The sequence below is a fragment of the Akebia trifoliata genome, chromosome 16, assembly GCF_017979445.1.
Source record: "Akebia trifoliata isolate Shusen 1 chromosome 16, ASM1797944v1, whole genome shotgun sequence".
Taxonomy (NCBI): domain Eukaryota; kingdom Viridiplantae; phylum Streptophyta; class Magnoliopsida; order Ranunculales; family Lardizabalaceae; genus Akebia; species Akebia trifoliata.
In genome coordinates, this window is record NC_141390.1 from 20,503,187 (window position 1) to 20,525,441 (window position 22,255).

A 22,255-nucleotide genomic window follows, 5' to 3' on the forward strand; every position below is an offset into this window, starting at 1 on the left:
CATGTCCCTTCCCAAATTTTATTTAGGGCCTATTTGAAATCTATGTTGATGTTTGATTGCATCTACAAAGAAAAGAAAAAGATGAGATGGATTTTAAGGTTGGATTTCATTTTCTACTAATAAATTAAATTTTTGAATGAGGGAAGAACATGGTTTTAAATTTTGGTTTCGTGTCTCGTCTTGTGCAGGCTCGATACTGAGTCGTCTCGGTCGAGTTTTCAATACGTTTGAGACGTCTCATGAGACAAATCAAAAAATTGAACGTGAATCCTAAATCTCGGTCAAAAAATGACTCTGTGAATTGGTCTCGTTCAGTTCCGATATCGAGTTAACTTGGGCGATACTTTTTGGTCTCGGACAAGTAGTTTAAAACCATGGGGAAGAAATCTTTTTTCATGCAAAATCATATTTTTCATAATAAAAAAAAAAAAAGAAACCCCACCCACTTTCCACGGTATTCAAACACTCCCTTAACTATACAATATGTCTTGTTGAGGTACACATTGTTTATCAAATTGGATTTGATCTGATCTAGACCCGATCCAATCAACAAATGATCAATAAATTATCAAATCAGATCCAGATTCAATATAACGCCATTTTGACAACCCAAACATTGACAACTACATCCTCATTTTTGCTCCAAATTCCAATACAAACCCATAGAAATATTCTTTAAACACTCACTACCACATTTTGATGAAGTAACAAAGAAATTAAACAAACAACCCACATTTCCTTCCAACACAAACATTTCTTCTCAAATCCCCAAACCAGACTCATTTTAGAGTTTAGTAGCTGAGATGCACAGTGATCCTCAGCAATGTCTCTGCACCATCGGTCACATGCTGCCCCGAAGGGATGAGCGATCGAACCTCCGCAAACCCACGAGCATTCTTAAACTTTCTCGTCCCACCCGTCACAGATAACCGCGACATTGCACTACCAATTTTGTAAACCCCGAAAAAATTAAGGCTATCCCCATATTCCCCACCTTCAATCATCGCACTGAAAGCCATCATTTGTGCACTCCCATTAGCCGAGCTCGCCACATACACACCTTGGGCTTTTCCAATTGCTTGAGACCCCAATTCGGGTCCAGACGTCAACACATCGTCTATAACAGTAATTGTACCAAAACCCAAGCCCAAACCATCTGGGCCTAATTGGGTCGTGGTCCGACTATTTGGGTTCCCGACGAAATTTGTACCTGCTAAACCGGTTCCTAGTGGGACACCGTTATTGCCATTGATGGTGGGGATTGCGCCATTGGCATTGGGAATCGCGACACCACCTTTCGGAGGGAGGAATCCGACGGGTCTAGCAAATGGGACTTGGCCACTGTAAATGTTACCTAGTAAGCCGGTTATAGGCCTAGCTGTAGGATTATTCCCTCCAAGTATATCATGCATATATAATTCAAGGAGAGGATCTTCACCATTGGCTGCAGTGGGCCCAATGCTTGACACTTGGACGGTGGCGATTAGAACCAGGAGGAAAATGAACGGTGATGATTGGTTGAATGACATTTTAATTCTATGATTGGTGATTGATGAAAGGTTTTGAGTTTATGGATGAGAATGGTTATGGATGCTGTTGTTGGTGTTTAAATAGAGAGATTAACATGGAGTTGTTGTGGGGAACCAAAGAGTGAAGCAGTTGGAATTATGTGAATTAGTTGTTATAGATGGTTACATCCATCTATAAGAATGTTGTATGACACATGGCATACATGCAGTGGTTGAAGAATTTATGTACCATGTGTTCTGATTCCTGAATATGTGCTGTTGGACGAATTTGGTATGGCTGAGGTGGACATCAGGCACAGTCTTATTTTAATACCTTGGATAGTGTTGCTGGTACAACCAAACCATACTCACACAGAAACAATGAAGATGCCATAACAACCCTACAATGAACTAGGGCAGGCAATGGATCGGTTTGGTATTAGATCACTACCACTCCAATACCGGTCCAATTTTTTTTTAAATATGTATTCGATCCTATCTGATCAGATCAGATTAATGAATATGTGAACCAAATCCGATCCGTTTCATTTCATCCGTAATCCAAACCGACCTGATCCGAACACATGCCTTATTTTCAAATTATCAATTGTCAAAAAATTTAAAATCATATAAAATTTTAAAAAATCCACTTTTCAACTACAAATATATAGGAGGAAACCAAAAAGACTAAAAGGTATTTATATGAAATTAAGAATGAGGTACATTTGAATCCAATCCAAAATTGTATACGATCTAAGATTTTAATCCGAAAATCTGATATTTCATGTTTTTTCGGATCGGATCAGTTCGGACATCGGGTATATTTTGGATCATTACCAGTCTTACAATGAACATCAGACGGCTACAGTCTTATCGTCCTACAGAAGGTCTCACTTATTGGGTCATCAACAGGGACCCCATGTGATCTAATTATTTTAATTTCTAAGATAATATTACATTACCCCAAATCTTTCATATGCAATTTTTTTTCCTTTAAGAATTTAATTGTTTTATACCAACTCTAAAATTAAAATGTCTTACATGGCATTGAAATATAATTAGCTTACGAATAAAAATTAGTATTAAAGTTCCCTTATTCACTTCATTAAATCATTTCAAACAAAAACTTTATCAAAATTTCGATTCCATTGTTCAGTGTATGTTTAAGTTTTTATTAGAGTCGTGATTTCTTAACTCCCCCTCTGACAAACTCCTCCCAAACTCTCACCACACGGATGTGCAGAGAACCATATATTTTTCCTTGGGAAACACTACTACACGTGTCTTTTTAGTGCAAATGTAAGATGTGGAAGGGTTTTTATGCTTTCCACTCCTCGAGATGTGAGTCGTTTTCTGAGGTCTGGTTCAATTTTTAGGTCTTTTCGTCTTGTAATGGTCATTTGACTTTCCTTTGCTCGTTGGTTGGCGTTGCCTTGATTCTCCTCGACTCTCTCTACCTATACCATCTTGGTTGATCCGAGGTATCTGGGGTTTTTCGTTTGTGTACTCCCAAGTCAGCCTGAAAGCCTTTTGGCCTTCCACACCTTGGGTGGTGAAATACCGTTTGTTCCAAAAGATTGACCCGAGATGATTGTCTTTTATGTTTGGCGGTATGACTAACCTTCCAGGATGATAACTTTGACTTCTGTTTTGGTCCTCGACTTTTCTCTCGGGAGATGTCTTAATTAACTTCTAGCTTGTTATCGATGCTGTTCTCTCCCCCTTCTCAACAGCTGGGCTTAATTTCCCTTTTTTGTTGGCATTGACTCGATCATCTCCTTCGATCGGAAGACTTGACTTTAAAATATGATCTTCTACCTCATTCTTCAACTGATTGACTTCCTTTCGTTCCTTGCCATTTTGACTAACATCTTCAATTGGTCGGCTCATTCTCCCCATGTCAATGGTGATAACTTGGTTGATTCCTTCTATTGTTGGATTTGACCTTGATTTTTTCATTTTTTTTTTTCCTCCTTATTTTGTATCTGGGCAATGGCTTGACTTTCCCTTGCTCTTTAGACGCTCCTAGAATAGTTGAAGGCAAGAAAGGGGGAAGGATGGGGCCCCGATGTGGTGCCTGCTAACATTCCTCTGACGATTTAATTAGTACGCAGATAATAGAGGATAAATGAAGAAGAAAATAAACAATAGATTTGCAGGGTGATTTTTCTCATATGTTTTTTTTTTTTTCTTTCAATCCATTTCCCCCTCCGCCTCTCTCTCAAAGGTCTAGCAAATATAGGTGGACGTTCAGGGATAGGTGTCACCACACGATTGATTTAGGTGTTTTGCTCTGTTTAGGGGTGCACTTGAGTGCTTTGAGAGATGAATCCATCATTTGTGAAGGATTTTTATTTTGATGTGTAAGTGTTGCAGTTTACTTAAATAGAAAATAAATATCTTTGACGCATAGTGCCCCATCTGTTTGATTCAAATCTTTCTTAAACTTATCTTGGACATGCTCGGTCTTTGATGCTATCTTGGGGTTGTTCATGTGCTATGTGTCTAGTTAATTGTTATGTTAAGGATTTGAATCATGTTTTATGCTTATGAAGGGATTTTGGTGCACGGAAGGACTCTTATCTCCCCTAGGTCTGTTTTAGTTGGCCTATAGATTATAAATCAAAGTTAACTTTTCTGCCAACTTGATTGGTGTCTTTTGAGTTAGTTATATCATACGAACTTAAAGTCTTATCCTTAAAGTCTTATCGTACTCTGTTTTGGATGATCTCGGTTGATACCATCCTCTGCATCTCTTATGGCGGGGGGAGGGGGACAATTATATATATATATTTACGGTATTCCTAGTTATAGAACGTGGTAATTTGTCGTTTTTTGCTCATGGTCTTTTTATTTTTTATTTTTAAAGTCTCCCTAAATGGACTCTTCTTTTTTATTTCCGTGTGGCACGTGTCCCTATTTTATAGCGTAACAATAATGGTCTCCACATAAGAGTTTTATAATAGCTATGCAACTACATTTATTATAACTACTAAATTTTTATTTTTATTTTTATAATATTTAATCATTGCACAATTATCATCAAACCCCTTATTTTTGCACTAAAAAAATAAATATAGAAATGTTTTTAGGGATAAATATGAAAAACATATATTACTTGAGGTTGCTAGCATCCATGGAAGACTTGGATGTATTATTTCAAAAGACAACTTTTGCATCCATTTGATTTATCTCTAAACAGCTATGCATTGATGCTTACAACAAAACCTCATCCCAAATATTTGGGTCTAATTAAATGGATCTTATTCCTTCATTCCACTTTATCCAAAATCAAGTTTAATATTATTGAGAGTAAATTCATATCAGCTTTCACTATTTCTAATCTCGACCCACATTTTTTAGGTCTCCCTCTCGTCTTTTTTTGTTTTGATAAATGAAAGCTTTATTAATGAGTGGATAAGATGCCTGCAAGTGAAAACAACCAAAGCCCATTTAAAGAGATCCTTAAAAAAGATATTGAACATTTTACACAAATAGAATGCAAAAACCAAAACATTTATAATGACTTCCGACATAGAATGTTCATTCGATTAAAAAATTCTCTTATTCCTCTCCTCCCATATGCCCTAGCAAACCTCAATGGGCATACACTTCCAAAGAATCCTATCTTTACCAATTGCTAGCATGGATATCCTGTTTTGTAATAAATGAAGGGCCAAGTGACACTATGAGATTTGGAAAGACCATGTGACACTGAGAATTGGAAAAGAGAGAAAGTGCGACCAAACCTTATGTGCGAAAGCACAGTGAATAAGGAGATGATCCACAGATTCCCCCAGTGGACTTACGCACAAAGCAAAAAAAGTCGATAGAGATACTACCCTTAACTCTAATGGTGCGCACACACACACACAGACACAAAAGGGGAAAATAGAAACTAAAATAAAATAACACACTTTAGAAAGAATTTTAAGAGCTCCAAAACACCTACACTTTAGGCCGTGCTTGGTACATTACAAATCACTTGTAAATGCAAATCTTTTGTGATCACAAAAATTTACTATTGCTTGGTAGTCACTAAGAAATCTTTTGTGAAATCATTTTTTATGTTTGGTTGATTACTTGAACATTTGTAATGTAACTTTTTCTTTTTGCAAAGTGTAGAAATTTAAATTACAAAAATACCCTCAATACTTGCTACATTAACATATATATGAATTTACAAAAACACCCTTATGACGAGCGATATTTTTGTAAGAACATTGATGAGGGGTATTTTTGTAATTTTAATATATAATTGAATGCATCTCTGATGAGGGGTATATTCATAAATTTATGTGTATATTGCAGTAACAAGTACTGAGGGTCTTTTTGTAATTTGATTATTTTTTGATAAGGTATATTTTAGTAATTTCTATATGCATAGGTTGGTGTCAAATAACTCTTGCAAATGATTTAGGGTACTTTTTGTGCCGCAAATCATTTGCTGAAATTTCTTGAAGAATATAAGTGGATGCATGCAAATTTTTCGCAATGCAAATAATTTGAGTTGTGTAACCAAGCAACCACAAAATTGATTTCAGCAAATTGTTTGTAGCGAACCAAGCAGGGCCTTACTGAATTTATCAGTCGTTAAAGCTTCTCCTGAAAACCAAGATCCCATGATGAATAATAGAGCTACAATCCACAAAAAATGGCTCCCAACATTTACAAAAATCAATGATAAAACCCAGAAATTTATATTAATGTAATAGAATCTTACACTAAATTGAAGATGATACATGAGACAAGAAACTCTTCTGATAAACAAAAATAAAAAGAATAATGATGCAAGAGTTACATTTCTACCATGAATCGAATGAAAGATAGGCATACCCACTGAAAAGAAACTTCAGATTGAATTCATAATCAAGCTGAGTCGTCTGCATGCCATGCGGGCTCTACATGATCCATTATTTTGGACTGTTTTACAACTGGGGAGATCAATTTCCACACTGCAAATAGAAATATTGATTCCATGAGGCAAGCAGTTCAATTCAGCATTGTTTCATATCATAAGAAGAGGAATATTTAATATATAGAAAGATAATATTCTGTAATTTGCATAGCAACTCGATACTTGACTCAGCATGAACATACTAGTCAAGTTTGGAGTAAAGAATTATTTGGCAAGGGAGTCAGTTGGTAATTTGGATAAATCTAGGAAAGTTTGGAATTGTACAAATGATGTTTTTTTTCCAAAACCCATCATCTTCAACCTCCCTAAAACCCATATCTTGTTCTTGAGATTTGAAGCTTGAAGAAGATAGAATCTTGAGGTTTAAGGGTAAAATTTTTACCGTAGAGGTTGAGAACGATGAGATTTTAGGGGGGGGGGGGGGGGGGAAATTAAGGTTCTTATTTTGAAAATGAAAAATAAAAGAACATTTAATAAGGCTTAGAAAGAAGAATGAAGATTTAAGATGACGGATTATTAGGGGAAAATCAAGGTTGCAAAAAAGACCAATAAGGCTTGAAATGTAAAAGAACAAGAACAAAGGATAGATGGAGAGAGCGGAGTTCAAAGGATTTCAAGAAGAAAATACATGTGCCATTCAAGATTACCCATTGAAACAGGAAAAAAAAAAAGATATGAACAAGTGCCAGCAGTACAAATACTACAGAATATGGAAAAAGTGGCATCACGTTGAACAAGCATCGTGGAATGGAAATACCCTTTACAGAAGGAATTTAAAAATAAAGATTAACAATTACGAATTCACTTACGGTATATGGAGGCTGCAAACCACTCATTGACAATTTTTACCCACGTACTAGCCCAGCCAACATCAATGCTCCACCTGTTTATTTATAAGTGCGTAAAAAAATAGATCACCATATATGTCGAATGTAAAATGCCCAAAAGCCAGAACTGCGAAATTTAAGTTTTTTCCCCCTACTTTGTCGTTGAGTGATCTAGCTGCCAACTGATGAATAACATGGCGAAGTACATGGCTCCCATTGAAAATACAATGTGGAAAAACCCATATTTATAAGGGATATCATCTTCACATTGAACTTCATCCTTGCGAAACTGCACAATGTATCAGAAAGTCATTATTATTTAACAAAAACAAAGCAATACTCAACTGTGTCACCGGGATCACTGATATAGTACCGAACCATGAATCAGTACAAACCGAATCAGTTTGAGGTTTGGTTCGTAGAGGGTTTGTCAAAAACATCAAACCTGACAAACCCCCTTGTTTTGGTGAATATTAGAGATGCCCCCATGGTTTGGTTTGGTCAATACTAGAGATAACTCTTATTTTGGAATCCCAAGATTTGGTCAATATTAAAGATACCCCTTTGTTTTCAAACGAAAGATATGCCCCCTTGACCTGAGTCTTCTTTTATGAGATTAAAATAAATGACTTAGATATCCTCTACGGACCAGGTTTATTCAAGAGTGGCGAACCACGAACCTCGAGCTTGAATTCGAACCAAGTGAACCAACGAACCAGGTAACATAACTCCTGAGTTATCTTTGGAGCACACTAACTAATGCTAATAGAGAAGACATATTCACCTGAAAGGATTGTGAATCGATCCCAGTGGAAAAAGTTGCCATGACAATTGCACAAATTGCAATAAGAAAGCCCTGGGAGCAAAATGATAGAAACACATAAGAATTATGGAAGTCATAACCATCCCAAAACAGTATCTATAAAAGCACTTATATAACATGACCTACAAACCAATTTCCTAGTGCACTTTGTTTTTTAAATGCATATTTTGATATTCTTGGTTGTTAATCTGATTATGAGAGAATTCAAGAAAAGATATTAGTCAGATTATTTAATAGTCGATGAATGATTATTGTCTTTGGAACAATGCGAAGTTTTGAAATGCTAAAGAGACTTTGATGCAAAGCAAAATGGAGATAAGATGATCATATCCAAACTTCAATTAAGTCAATGAAGTTGCTCCACCAAAGGATGAGTCGTCATCACCCAATCATCATCCATTTGATCCCAGACCCATTACTAAACATCGAGATGTGGAAGATAATTTATTTATCAGATTGGAAAGAATCAATGGGGAGCACTAGGGGGATTTCATTGAACCTAGATCACAATTCTCCCCATAGAGGAATGTTCCACACACTTGCGTTAGGATTTCTAGCTCTAATTTCCAAACCTTGGAAGTAGGTGATAGCTTGAGAAAGGGTTTAGTGCATTGGGTTATAAACATAAGTGTTGGAAAGGTGCACGTTTCCATTGGACCAAGCTAGGTTCTAGTTCATTGTTTGGTGGTAAGGGATATTTGGGGGCACTTTATTTTTCTATTTGGCTTGTTGGGCTGCTTCCCTTCTCAACAATGCGGTTGTTGTGTGAGTCTTGGCTGCAATGGGGTACTTCTTTCAGGAAATCCAAACGCATCCTATGGGAGATCCTTCCTTTTGCAATTTGTTGGACCATTTGAAAGGAAAGGAATAACCACATCTTTGAAGGAAATGAGCTGTCTACTCATGATCTAATCATCTTTGTCTTGACGGTGCTGGTTTTTAGGTCAAAAGCCTTCAAGGAGTTTAAAGGAATTTTCTTTGAGGGCTTTCTTGTTAGATGGGCAGAGTCTGCAATCTTAGTGAGGAATAGCTTGTGTTTTGAGTGTTGTGTGTTGTTATAGTGTCTGTTTTCTTGTAAGGATGGTCATCTCAACCTCCGCTCGTTTTGCCTTTTAATAATCTCTCTTTGCCTATCAGAAAAATGAATCATTAAGTCCATGTAGTTAGGAGTTAATCGTGTGAGCACTTTGTTAGTTGTAAGGCAACATATCAAAACATCAAGAAGTTTCTATACAGAAGCTTGGACGTTTGGGGTAGGGGAGGTGAAGATTGTGATTGTAAGCTTGAATTATTTAGTTGATAAAGGCTTTTGTGAGTTGAGTGCAGAGCTCCTCTAAATTCAGGTTAAGTGGTTCCCTAATGAGTCAAGTCATTCCTCAAGCATTAAGTTGAATGCTTTGGCTCCCTTAACATTAGATCGAGTAATTCCCCAGTTTACAACCACTATCCTTTGTTTTCCATTTTAGCTTGTAATAGATCTTCAGATCTGAAAATTGTGTAATTAGTGTTTGTAATTGTTGTTTGCATTATCAATAGAAGAATACAATTTCCATGCTGGATTTAAATCATTTTAGGGAACAATCATCTCCAAGGACTCTTATTTGCAAACTGTCCAATGCACTTTGAAGAACAAGATCAAGAAAAAAAAAGGCTTTAAACTCTTACAAGCACAGTGGTCCAATCACCATTTCTAGCCACTTCGCTTTGTCCAATGCATTTCTCAGTGGAAGGTTCACTGCAAATCCGTTTGTAGAAGCAAATAGTTATCATTTCAATACTATTAAAGCTTAAACACTTTCCATGTAGTAAAGCATGACATGTGGCTTAGGAATAAATTTAAAAGATGTTATCAAACACTACAACATGGTTGAATGATGTGTTTAGAAAAGGAAATTATTTCAATAGTAGGAGATTGACCTCAACCATAACTTCTTCTGATTAACAGATAAGACCACAATTTTGAATGTTGCGACAAGTTGTTGAGCTGTTTTGTTGAATATGCTCCCTTTTTGTTATTAGTAATGAGTCCTACAGAAGAATAACTAATTGACAACTTCGACAAGGTTTTATGAGGAGCCTATCTGCTGCAACAACAATTGGTTTTTGATATACTGATCCCGACTCCTTTTTTATTTTTCAAATTATATATATATATATATATATATATATATATATATATATATATATATATATATATATATATATATATTATATATATATATATATATATATATATATTAAAAAGGGCTCTAAAACTCCTCTGTACAATGTAGCAGATTGAAAAACTTAGTGAGGTAGATCCACAGTAGTTACACAGTATCTGGCTATCAACACTGAACAACTAGACAAGCCTCCATCTAAAACAACATCCTCAAGTGGAGTCCCTGAATTTGGAAAGGATGGAAGAATAACCATAAATCAAGCTCTGATCTTCATTATAACTGAATTCATCACCCCATTCTTATCCTCGTAGATGCAACCATTCCTTCCAAAGAACCCAACAAATGGCGAAAGAGGGAAAACCTACAAAAGGATACTAAGAAGAGTAACATTTAAGAGCGAAATACTTGAACAAAACACCAGAAAAAGAGCTCATTGACATTCTTGGTAACTTTGGATAAGCAAGTGATACCCATTCTTTGCAATGACCTTATACATGAAGCACATATTAAGCATAATTTCCACCCTACCAATCAATGATTAACTGCAAGAAACTATAATGTACTACCATGATTTTAGGACTCAAAGTTGGAGTTCAAGTCACAATCATTTGGTCCTTCATTTGATATTTCATGCATATTGGAAATAATATGCAAAGGGGTATCGGTGTTATGATCCAGTTTCTCATCGTGTCATACATTCTTTAGATGTTACCTTTGAAAATGTTCCCCACTTTCGTGCCATATCTTTTTTGCAAGACTCCTTTCCTTTGCAGGACCTGTCTCCTATAGTGATGCCTTCTCCGGTATTCTCTTCATCTTCGCCGACACTAGAGGTTTACTCTCGTCGCCCTCGCCCCTCTCCACCCTTGCCTATCTCCTCCTTATCTCTCTAGCTACATGTTACTTATGACCTCTTCACTAACTCGATGTGAATAATGTTTTTCTGAATGGTGATTTGAGTAAGGTTATCTATATGGACCCTCTCCTGGGTTTCGACTTCAAGAGGAGTATTTTGGGAAGGTATGTCATCTTTTCAAATCTCTGTATGGCTTGAAGCAGTCTCTGCGAGTCTAGTTTCAGTGTTTTTCTAAGGTCTTTCATTTATTAAAATTTTCAGATGCCACTTAAATCATACTTGCTTTATATGTCGAGGATTGGATAACCGTTGCGCCATTATTCTAGTTTATGTGGATGATATTATCCTAACTGGAGATGATACCCAATGGATTGACAAGGTAAAGATGCTATTGGGTTGTGCTTTTGAAGTTAAGAACTTGGATCCTCTCAAGTAGTTCTTGGGGATAGAAGTGGCATGCTCTCGCTGTGGTATTTCGCTATCTCAACGCAAATACACATTGGATATTCTTCAAAACATTGGTATGCTTAGTTGTCGTCTTGCTTCCTCTTTTATGGATTAAAATCACCACCTTCATGCCGAATCTGATGATCTATTATCTGATCCTTCTTCTTATCAAAGACTCATAGGCCGTCTAATTTATTTGACTAACACTAGATCGGATTTAACCTTTGCGGTTAGTGTAATTAGTCAGTTCATACATGCTCCGCGTACTTCTCATCTTGACGCTATTTATTACCTTCTTCGCTACTTGAAGTCGCGTCCTGGTCTTGGGCTTTCTACTCAACTATTGCTCAACCTCATTTATCCTGCTTTACTGATGCTGATTATATTGGTTCTCTTACAAATAGCAGATATACCTCTGGTTTCTGTACTTTCCATAGTGGTAACATGATCTATTATTTGATCATTCTTCTTATCAAAGACTCATAGGCCGTCTGATTTATCTGACTAATACTAGACCGAATTTGACCTTTGCGGTTAGTGTAATTAGTTAGTTCATGTATGTTCCGCGCACTTCTCATCTTGACGCTATTTATTACATTCTTTCCTACTTGAAGTCGCGTCCTGGTCTTGGGCTTTCTACTCATCCACTGCTAAACCTCATTTGTCATGCTTCACTGATGTTGATTATATTAGTTTTCTTACAAATAGCAGATCTATCTCTGGTTTCTGTACTTTCCATGGTGGTAACATGATCTTGTGGAAAAGTAAGAAACAAAGTGTGATTTCCCATTCTTCTGCTGAAGCTGAGTATCGAGCTATGAATCTTGGCACATGTGAGCTTATTTGACTTCGATTTTTACTGATGGAACTGGGTTTTCCATTCTCCAGTTCCTTCACATTATTTTGCGACAAGTCTGCTATTATGTTTGCTTCTGATTCTATTCTTTACGAGAGAACAAAGCATATAGAGATTGATATTCACTTTCTCAGGGAGAAAGTTATCTGGTGCCCTTCATACAGTCTTTGGATCTTCTTTAGATTAGCTCGCCGACATACTTACAAAGTCTATTGGTCCTTTTGTCACTAATTCTCATTTTTTCAAGCTAGGTTTAGTTGATATATTTGTCACATCTTGAGAGAGAGTACTGAAATAAATAATGTAGTTTCTTAGTTTTTCTATTGTTTCAATGTAAGGGCATTTATGTTCATTCACACATTATATATATATATACCAAGCTCTCATTATGAGACTTGACAATTGCCTTTCCATAATTCTTCTATGCACATAGAATTCATAGCAATATCATTAATAGTAAAATTGCAATATCAAATATTTTTCACGTGGTAAAATTAACTGCAATATCAAATATTTTTCACATAGTAAAATTAACAACTGGTATTGTACATAGAATACGATATGGAGATAAAATGAAGTATTTCTCTTTGAAACATCATGTGAATCACAGAGAAAGAGAGATTAAATATATAAGTTAAAATTCAAACCTTCTAATGGCACACCAACAAAGGAAAATAATGTATGAAGCCATGATCCCTGAAGATAAAAGACCTCTATTAACCTGTATTAGGCATCCCAGTAACCAAACATCAAATACAAAATACCAATAGAATATTAGGTAAAAAATAACTTGGTGAAAGATAAATGATATCGATAATGTATGGATACAAAATTTATAGTGAAACTTTCTGTACTTGATGCAGATACCGGACCCATTTAAGTACTCAAATGAGTTATTGTTGGTTTTGATGGGGCATCCATGTGGGCCCTCCAACTTAGAACACGCCCTAAGTGGACTCCTCCTATTCAGAGTCTTAGTCCCAAGGGAATTAGGAGTTAGTGTTGTGTGACCTGTGCAACAACAAACTCCTACCCTTTATATAGAGGTTTAGGGACATATGAGAGAGTTAAACCCAAGAAATTGAGTCTCTCCTCTTTCTCTCTAAGCATGTTGAGGTATTCTTGTTGGGAAAACTACCACACAATGTGTAATATAATCACAGTGAAAATTAAACCCTTTCCCTCTTTGAGTGACAAAAATAGGCTAAAAATATCCAACCAATATCAACACCACCATTATACCGAATAATACTAATCTAATTGCAAGATAATCCAACTCAGCAAAATAAATAACCACAACCAACAACACAAGATTTTTAGTGTGGAAAACCCTTCAAAGTGAAGGTAAAAACCATGGGACTTGTCTCGACAGTCCACACCCAAATCTTCCACTGTCAACAATAATGGGTTACACCAAAGTTCTCTCAAGATCAATCTAGAGGCTCACAAGATTACAATCAACATCAAGAATACCTATTCTTAGTTCAACAATAAAATAAACATCATCTAATAAAGATGGATTCCACAAGAAAACAAAAAAGGGAAAGTTTAGGTCTCACCAATGAAATCTCTCAATAGAGATGAAAAAGAGAAGCTAATCTGGAAAAATAAATCGGTAGAGTTGTAGAGTTTATTGCAAGGATTCTCCACTCCAAATTTGAGCCAAATCGGACAAAGTTTGCCCTTTAATCTTCTTGCCCTAACTCTCCAAAGTACACCCCCTTTCTTTTCTCTTTCTTTCAACCTTGCTCTTTTCTTTTCTCCCTTCTTGTAACCCAAAAACAGCAGCCCCAACTAAAGAGCTAGCTGCTTACCCCCCCCCCCCCCCCCCCCCTTTTTTTTTTCTTTTAAGGTGAATAGGCTTTGCCCTTATTCTTTTGGGTGGCCCACATGAGGTGGACCCAGCCCAACAATTCTCTAGGGTCTCTATCTAGTACCTTAGGGATCTAAGGTGTGGAAATATACATGATTGCTCCAATAGCATCAGTGAAAATGGGTTTTAAGCCTTTTAGGTCTTTTGGATCTTCAACAACTGGCAACAATGTGACATTTTCTATTCTTTTATTGCACACAATAGGTATGCCTAAGAACCCGACATTGGTACCGCAGCCATAGCATTTTGTGCTCCACTAATTTGAAAATAAGAGCCATAAGGCTAATGACTCAGTCTGATCTTTTGGATCAAAGATCAGATGGGACGATTTTATACTGTTAATAAACGATATGAAGAAGACATCCAAAAGAAAGAAGGAAAATATGGCTCTCTGGACCCGGTACTTGTTACAAATCAACTGAGTGAGTCTCAATGAGTTAACTTAACCAAAATTGGGGGGATATCTCAGATTTTCTGGTCTAATCAAATTGACAAAGGATAGTTCCTTCAAACTTTTAAGGGTTAGTTTAAAAGGTGGTTTACAATAACAAAAAGCTGGTTCAAACTACCTACTGTATCTTAAAAGATAATTGTTTAAGGTTCCACAATTTTAGAACTCCAGTATATGGCAGCAACCCAGATCCTCAAAGTTCTCCATCTAATAAGAATTTAAGGTACTGAATATTGGCTCAACAAGAACAGGTAGATAATTTGCAAGGAAAAGGGTAGATTGTCTTGACTAAGGAAGTTCAGAATTCACAAAGCATTTGACCCATTCTGTCTTGAACAAAATGCAATGTAAATTTTATATAATAATCTTTATTTGCTGAAAATATTTCTAATAGAAGTTCAATAAAGATCTTACCTTCGAATGAAGGGATATAACCATCATGACTATAAACAAGATTGCAGTCCACGTTATGAAAAATATGTTGAGAATGCATGAAGAACTTGGTACGTATAGCAAGTACATCGACACAATTCCACATATAGAAGCAACATAGAAAATGGTTGACATGAATAACCCAAGGAAGCAGCTGTATATAATGAAGGATAGATATGTCAGCTTCAGAATTATACATTTAAGAAAACAAGTCAATGCAAGAGTGTAAAAAAGTAGGAAATATTTTTCTTCATAAAAGAAGTTTTCTTTATTGGAAGTCAATTTATTAATACAAACAAATAGATAAAGTTCAATTATAACCGCAAAAATGCTTAATGTAGATGGAGTTGAAATATGGATCAAGATTTGGACCATTGAAGCTCTATTGCCATGTGTATGAGCCCTATTTTCTTCATAAATTATTTTTGGTCTAGATTTGGACCGTTGAATATGTCATACATCCTCAACTCAAAAGAAAATTATTTTTGAGTGACCATCCACACACTTGAATGCAATTAACGATGGCAATTCCATACCAAAGTAGTGTGGGATTTTCATATAAAAAATCACATAGCCATACTATATACATATGTGTGTGTGTGTGTGTGTGTGTGTGTGTATGATAGTTGGGATTTTCTTCAAAATGATATTTGGACTTGACAATTAAGGGGGTTTTAAAAAAAATTTATTAGGTGTGATGCTCGAAGTGCGTTGTGTTTGGTGTAGTGGTATGCTTGTGCAAGGTGTGATGATGCTTGGTGTTATAGTTGATGCTGACATCAACACTATCTAGTAAGATCTCTTTGTAATTAAGTGAGCTCTTTGCAAATTATCTACCTGTTCTTGTTGAGCTAATATTCAGCACCTTACAATCTTATTAGATGGAGAGCTTTGAGGATCTGAGTAGCTGCTATATAGTGGAGTTCTTTGGTTTCCATATTTCTAGTTAGTAATGACAGTTAAAATTTTGTCATGGAATGTTCAAGGTTTGCATGATAGTTATAAAAAGGCAGCGGTGAAATCCCTTCCTCGTTTAGAAGCTCCTCAGTTCATGGTGTTGCAGGAATCAAAATTGGAGGAAGCTGATGAGTACATTATTCAAGATTTATGGGGGATTCGTGATAAGGGGTTGGAGTAACCTTTCGTTTTTAGGTACTGCTGGGGGTGTTACTATAATGTGGAATAAGAAGTTTTTACAAGTGGGGGAGGGTCTGATTGGGGTGTTCTCGGTGTCTATCCATCGCAAGCTAGTGGGGGAGGAGTTTCGTTGGGTGTTCACAGGGGTTTACGGACCATCCCGTCACAGGGATTGGATTCAATTCTGGGAAGAATTGGATGATGTTGGTGCTTGTTGGGGTTCGTCTTGGTGCATTGGGGGAGATTTCAATGCAATTCGATTTTCGTACGAGAAGCTTTTGGAGGCTCGAGGGTAATGACGAAAATGAGGAGGTTTGGTGAATTTGTGACCAGAAATGGGCTGTTAGATCTTCCACTTTGTGGGGGGGCAATTCACTTGGTCAAATAGACAAGATGTCCCCGTGCTCAACAAGCTGGATCGTTTCTTGATTTCTTCAGATTGGGAGGAGCATTTCGAGTGTATCATGCAAGAATCAGTTCCAAATCCAGCCTCAAACCATTGTCCAATTTGTTTGAACGTGGGGGAGAGAAGTAAACCAATTCCGTTTTGCTTTGAAAACATGAGATTGCAACACCCAAATTTCAAAAATTTAATTCAAAATTGGTGGAATGAGATGCCTTTTGTTGGAAAAGCAGGGGTGATGTTCAGGCATTCAAAGCATCAAAAGAGCTCTTGAAGAATTGGAATAGAGATTCTTTTGGGTCTGTGGATGTGAAGTTGAAGGCTTTAATGAGCGAGATTGACAGTCTAGACAGAAAAGAGGTTGAAGAGCTAGATAGGGATGGAAGGTTGAAAAGGGAGGAATTAAGAGTCCAATTTCAGAAATTGGTGGTTATGAGTGAAGTTCTTGGAAACAAAAAGCTAAAGTTAAGTGGCTCAAGGAGGGAGACAACGCACGATTTTTCCATTGAATGGCAAACTATCACAGTAGGGCGAATCATCCTTCAAGGTAAGTGGCTGATGAGGTGGCCTCTAGAGTTGTGGATTTCTACAAAGATCTTTACAAGGAAGAATTTTTGAGGCGCCCCTTACTAGACAATTTACAGTTTGATATCATAATGGAACAAAAGGCTTGGCTTGAGAGACCATTAGATGATGAGGAGGTGCACGTGGTAGTGTGTGGAATGGCGGATGACAAGGCCCCCGGTCCAGTTGGATTCTCAATGGCTTTCTTCAAGCATTGTTACTTGGGAGGTAATCAGATCTGACTTGTTGGCAGCCCTAGAAGAGTTCTTAAGAGAAGGATTTCTAGCATGGTTTTAAAACTCGTCCGAGACAGAGACGTATTGCCCGAATTAACTCGGTATAGGAGCTGAACGAGACCAACTCACAAAGTCACTTTTTTGACCGAGATTTAGGACTCATGTTCAATTTTTTGATTTTTTAAATGAGACGTCTCAAATGTATTAGAAAACTCGTCTGAGATGACTCGGTATCGGGCCTAGACGAAACGAGATGCTAGACTGAGTTTTAAAACCATGATTTCTAGACCATAGTGGGGTCAGTTTACTAGATCTTTTCGAAAATTCTGGCCAAAAGAATGCAGAGAGTAATTGTACCCTATCAAGGTGCGTATGTTTCAGGTCGCCAAATGGATGGTGTTCTAGTTGCAAACGAGTGCTGAGATTTTAGGAAGAAGTCTGGAGCCCCGGGTCTTGTTTACAAAATCGACCTCGAGAAAGCTTACAACCATGTGAGTTGGTCCTTTCTAAAGTATGTTTTGGGAAGAATTGGCTTTGGGGAGCAGTTGATAAGTTGGATGATGAAGTGTATTTCATCACCTTCTCAATTTTGGTGAATGGGGCACCGAAAGGCTACTTTAAGAGTTAGAGGGGGCCGAGACAAGATGATCCACTCTCGCCATGTTTGTTCTTGGTGGTTATGGAAGCGCTTAGCGGAATGTTAGCCAAAGCAATTGCAGATAGGAAAGTTGTCAGGACTTAAAGCAGGTAGCCAAGGCGATCTTATTTCTCACTTGCAATTCACTAATGATACTCCAGTTTCTTTTTTAATTATTCAACATCTCAATTGACATATCTCACCAGGGTGCTTGGTTGTTTTGAGACAGTATCCGAGATCCTAGTGAACTTGAATAAAAGCAATCTATTTGGGGTGAATGTTGTTAAGGGTGAATGTTGTTAACGGGGTAGACCTACTTGTGGCTTCAATTGGGTTCAAGGTGGGAGTTTTGCTGACATCCTATCTGGATCTTCCTTTCGACGTGACTTTAATAAGTAAGGAGATCTGGGACCCAATGTTGGAAAGAATGAGCAAGAGGTTGAATACTTGGAAGGGGGGAAACTAACTTTAATCAAGAGTACACTATCCAACATCCCTAATTACTTTCTCACTTTTCTCCTTGCCTCGGAGTGCGGAATTGAGAATGGACAAAATTTGTAGGGAATTTTTTTGGTATGATCAAGAAAGTAAGGGAAAGTACCATATGGTAAATTGGAAACAAATTTATTTACCAAAACAATATGGTGGCTTGGGGATCAAAAACTTTGTTGCTCTGAATTTTGTTTTGTTGGCAAAATGGTTTTGGAGATTTGGTAAGGAAGAGGACAGTCTTTGGAGGAAGGTGGTAGAAAAAAGAGTTTGGTTGGGATAGTGGGAAACAAAAAGCACTCATTGTTGCAGTCTTGCAGAGTGTGGAAGGCTATTCTTAGAAGAACTTTTCACAAAAAGGTGAAATTTAAAGTGGGAAGAGGAAGCAGAATTCAATTTTGGGAAGATAAGTGGTGTGGGGATTTACCTTCAATGGAACTTTTTCTTGAGTTTTATGCAATTTTTGTGAAAAAGGATAAGTCGATTGAAACTTTTTGGGTGGGTAGCAACAGAGTCAGGTCGTGGGATTTTGGTTTTAGGCGTAATTTCAATGATTGGGAATTGGATAATGTAAGGAGACTATTGGAGTTATTGGAGACCAGCTCGATTTGCAATGACCATGAGGACCATAGACTGTGGGACGATACTAAGGATGGGGTCGGTGAGCACTATGTATGAGGAGGTACATCCCGTGAATTCCTCTTCCTTTCCGGCTTCTCTTATTTGGGGGTACTAAATTTCCTCACAAAGTCTCAGTTTTCATCTGGTTGGCAGCATTGGGAAGAGCGACAATGATGGATGAATTGATTAAAAGAGGCTTTCAAACTCCTAGTTGTTTTCTATTATGCTTAAGAAATGGGGAGATGGTGGACTGTCTCTTTTGAGTTGTGTTGTGGCTTTTCAGGCGTGGTCCCTTTTCCTAAGTCTTTTTGGAATATTCAGTTGCCTTCCAAGGTCTATTGACAAGCTCTTCGAATCGTGACTTGCTTGGGGTTGCCATTTCAAAGCTTCGAAACGTATCATGTGGAGCCTTCTTCCTTTCGCCATTTTTTGGGGGATTTGGAAAGAAAGGAATCGTCACACATTTAAGGAGAAAACACTTTAGATGCATGATCTTATTTTATCCATTTTGGGGCTCTTGTTCTCTTAGGGAAAAATCTTCAAAGAATTTGAAGGGATTTTCTTTGAGGACTTTGCTGTTAAGTGGGACTTGGTTTGTAATCTTGAGGCTGCTTATGGGGTTTTATGTACCTATCTTTTGATAAGTTTTATTGGGGCCATCTTGTCCCCGCTTTTTTTCTATCTAATAAATTTTTTTAACTAATCATAAAATAAAAAAAATTACCAAAACTTATTTTAATAACATTTGATGGATAGTTCAAAACTAAACAATGCCCAATAACAATAAATGTAAAGAAAATAAAACATTGTGCTAAGAAAAGAAAACCCACCTTTGCTTCGCTTTTGTGTCGGGCATCCAATAGTTATTCCACCATGTGATGAATTGGATCACACTTACGAGTTGGAGAAGAAGAAAAATCCTAAATCATTAAAAGAAAAAAAAAACATATTTCAGTCGTTACAGTGCATTTGCTATAAAAGTTCAAGGAAAGGGGGAATAAACTTAATAAGGAAAGAAGAAGAGATTCTCTATTGATTTCAATCATTACATTCCATCCATCTATCTAATGAGTATTCCCATTTTCTAAACATACCAAGAATATGTGAGTTTCAGGTGAGATAATATAAGAAATGAAAAAGTCCTTTTTTGTGTATGAAAATAACCCAAGAAAAAAATAAGGCTTCCAGGGAAATGAAAATCTGACAACTCTTCAAAAAAATTTAGGGGAAAACTTCTATACAACGCAATTCATATGAATGCTCTATCATCCATTTTTTCGAGTGACAAAATACATACATGGATGATTTTACCTTTCATCTAGGCTTTGTTTCGATGAACTTTAAAATGCACCATCTAAAATGGTATTGATTTTGGAAACTATTTCCATTTCCAAATTATTGACACAGAATACCAATTATAGTTTCATTTTGTACATATTTTGCAAAATCATTGGTAATTTCTCCTGAATTTTTGGTAAATAGTGAATATCAACAATAATGCTACAATGCAGTTATAATATCTAACATGTTTGTTGAAATATTTAGGTGACTTGAAATACTTTAACTTCAAACTGAAAATGCCCTACAAATGTATTTTAATCAAAATCCAATTCTCCAAATAGAGGCTAACCTATTAAGGATGTGGGTTGCAGTTAGAAGTACATCTTCCCAATAGGTAATGCTATGATTGATCTCACCATATCTAAAAGTGTTTGTTCCTTCTTTCTATTACCCCATTTTGTTGCAGAGTAGAAGGAATTGTTAGTTGTTAGGAGTGGCGGTCCACCGTATGCATTTTTAAGTTTTCCTTGTATTGGTAATGGTAGAAAAAGAAATTAGTCCATAGTTGATCATATGGAGGTTGGTTCTCTTGGAGTACCACTATCTTTCAAAATACCTACGAAGAAAAATTAGACCAGTTAACATGATTTCTAGTGAAGAATAGGACCCAAAACAAATTTTGATCAAGAGCTACCAACTTGATTCACAATTGGATTATGGGTTGACTCGATCCAAAAAACCAGTCTAGTGATGAAGCTAGATCCGATCTTAGATCCAAAGAATTGAAATGTAACACAATTCTCACAACCATGCAATTAAGTGACGGAACACAAAACACAATAGGTTATGCTTATGATATCAATGTAGGGTTTTTCAACATTCCTCTTATGCGGAGGGGAAGAATAGAATCAGAGTCATGTCACATCATCGCCTATAGTTGGAGATTGGAAAGACTAGAAAAGCGTGTGTCAATGCTACTATTGGAAATCGGGTACTGATTTCTATGAAAAGAAAGAAGTTTGATCAAATTTCTGATTTCGGAATTGAATGCAATAGAAGAATACTTAACCTTTAATTATAGGTTGAAGTATGCATGAAGCACCGTCCTAAAGCGAAGTTCATCCTTGCTACGGCACCACAATTCCGTAGGCGTACGCTCTTCAGGATATAACTACCCACGTTCCAAGGGGGTACTCCAATCGGAACGTAACTTCGAACTCGACTATTGTGTGCTCTCACAATGCAGTATATAGATGTATAGTGATGACGATTCAACAATAAAAAATGGAGAGAGAAGGAGATGAGAGAATTGTGTTTTAATTCGATTAAGCAAAAGGGTTTAAATAAAAGAGGAAGTGACTGTTTAGACAGCCACAAACCTTTTTGTTCTGTATTGGTTCAAAACAGACACGGAATTTAAATGAAGAAACACCGACACCAATGTTTAAAAAAAAGTTAGAAATTTAAAATAATTTTTTTAGTAAAAGCCTTGATAATTTAAGCAAAAATGGGCCTTCACGTGCACCCATGTGAAGTTTAAATCCAAGATTTGCACCCCCCCTCATATGTGCATCATACGTGTGCACACACATTAAGGTTTTCAGATCAATAGATCTAAATTCCAATTGGAACCTTGGGTTTTCCTCTTGGGCCCTCGTGTGCATGCATGAGCTCGCCCACTATCTCTATCAACTTTAAAGCTAATAGAAATACAGCCATACAAGAGTTGCAAAT

At 36.8% G+C, this 22,255-nt stretch overlaps 2 protein-coding genes across 7 annotated transcripts in view; both read right to left on the reverse strand.

The window, feature by feature from the left end:
• Nucleotides 1-646: 646 nt before the first annotated feature.
• LOC147382786 (dirigent protein 16-like) lies at nt 647-1,561 on the reverse strand. Its single transcript, XM_086429115.1, has one exon. The coding sequence runs from the start codon at nt 1,527-1,529 to the stop codon at nt 792-794; it is 738 nt and encodes a 245-aa protein (XP_086285241.1). The 5' UTR covers nt 1,530-1,561; the 3' UTR covers nt 647-791.
• Nucleotides 1,562-6,170: 4,609 nt separating this feature from the next.
• Nucleotides 6,171-22,255, reverse strand: part of LOC147382787 (Serinc-domain containing serine and sphingolipid biosynthesis protein) — a 51,119-nt gene continuing 35,034 nt past the window's right edge. For 3 of the 6 annotated variants that reach the window (XM_086427772.1, XM_086427775.1, XM_086427774.1), the window contains exons 6-13: nt 20,071-20,160; nt 15,136-15,307; nt 13,045-13,118; nt 9,742-9,811; nt 8,038-8,109; nt 7,409-7,542; nt 7,236-7,309; nt 6,171-6,463 (exon numbers count right to left, since the gene is read on the reverse strand). In XM_086427772.1, coding sequence (XP_086283898.1) covers nt 6,378-6,463; nt 7,236-7,309; nt 7,409-7,542; nt 8,038-8,109; nt 9,742-9,811; nt 13,045-13,118; nt 15,136-15,307; nt 20,071-20,160 — 772 coding nt within the window. In that variant the 3' untranslated portion in view covers nt 6,171-6,377. Of the gene's footprint in view, nt 6,464-7,235; nt 7,310-7,404; nt 7,543-8,037; nt 8,110-9,741; nt 9,812-10,488; nt 10,600-13,044; nt 13,119-15,135; nt 15,308-20,070; nt 20,161-22,255 lie in introns of those variants that run through there. The other 3 variants (XR_015173400.1, XM_086427776.1, XR_015173401.1) reach the window with 3 other exon arrangements.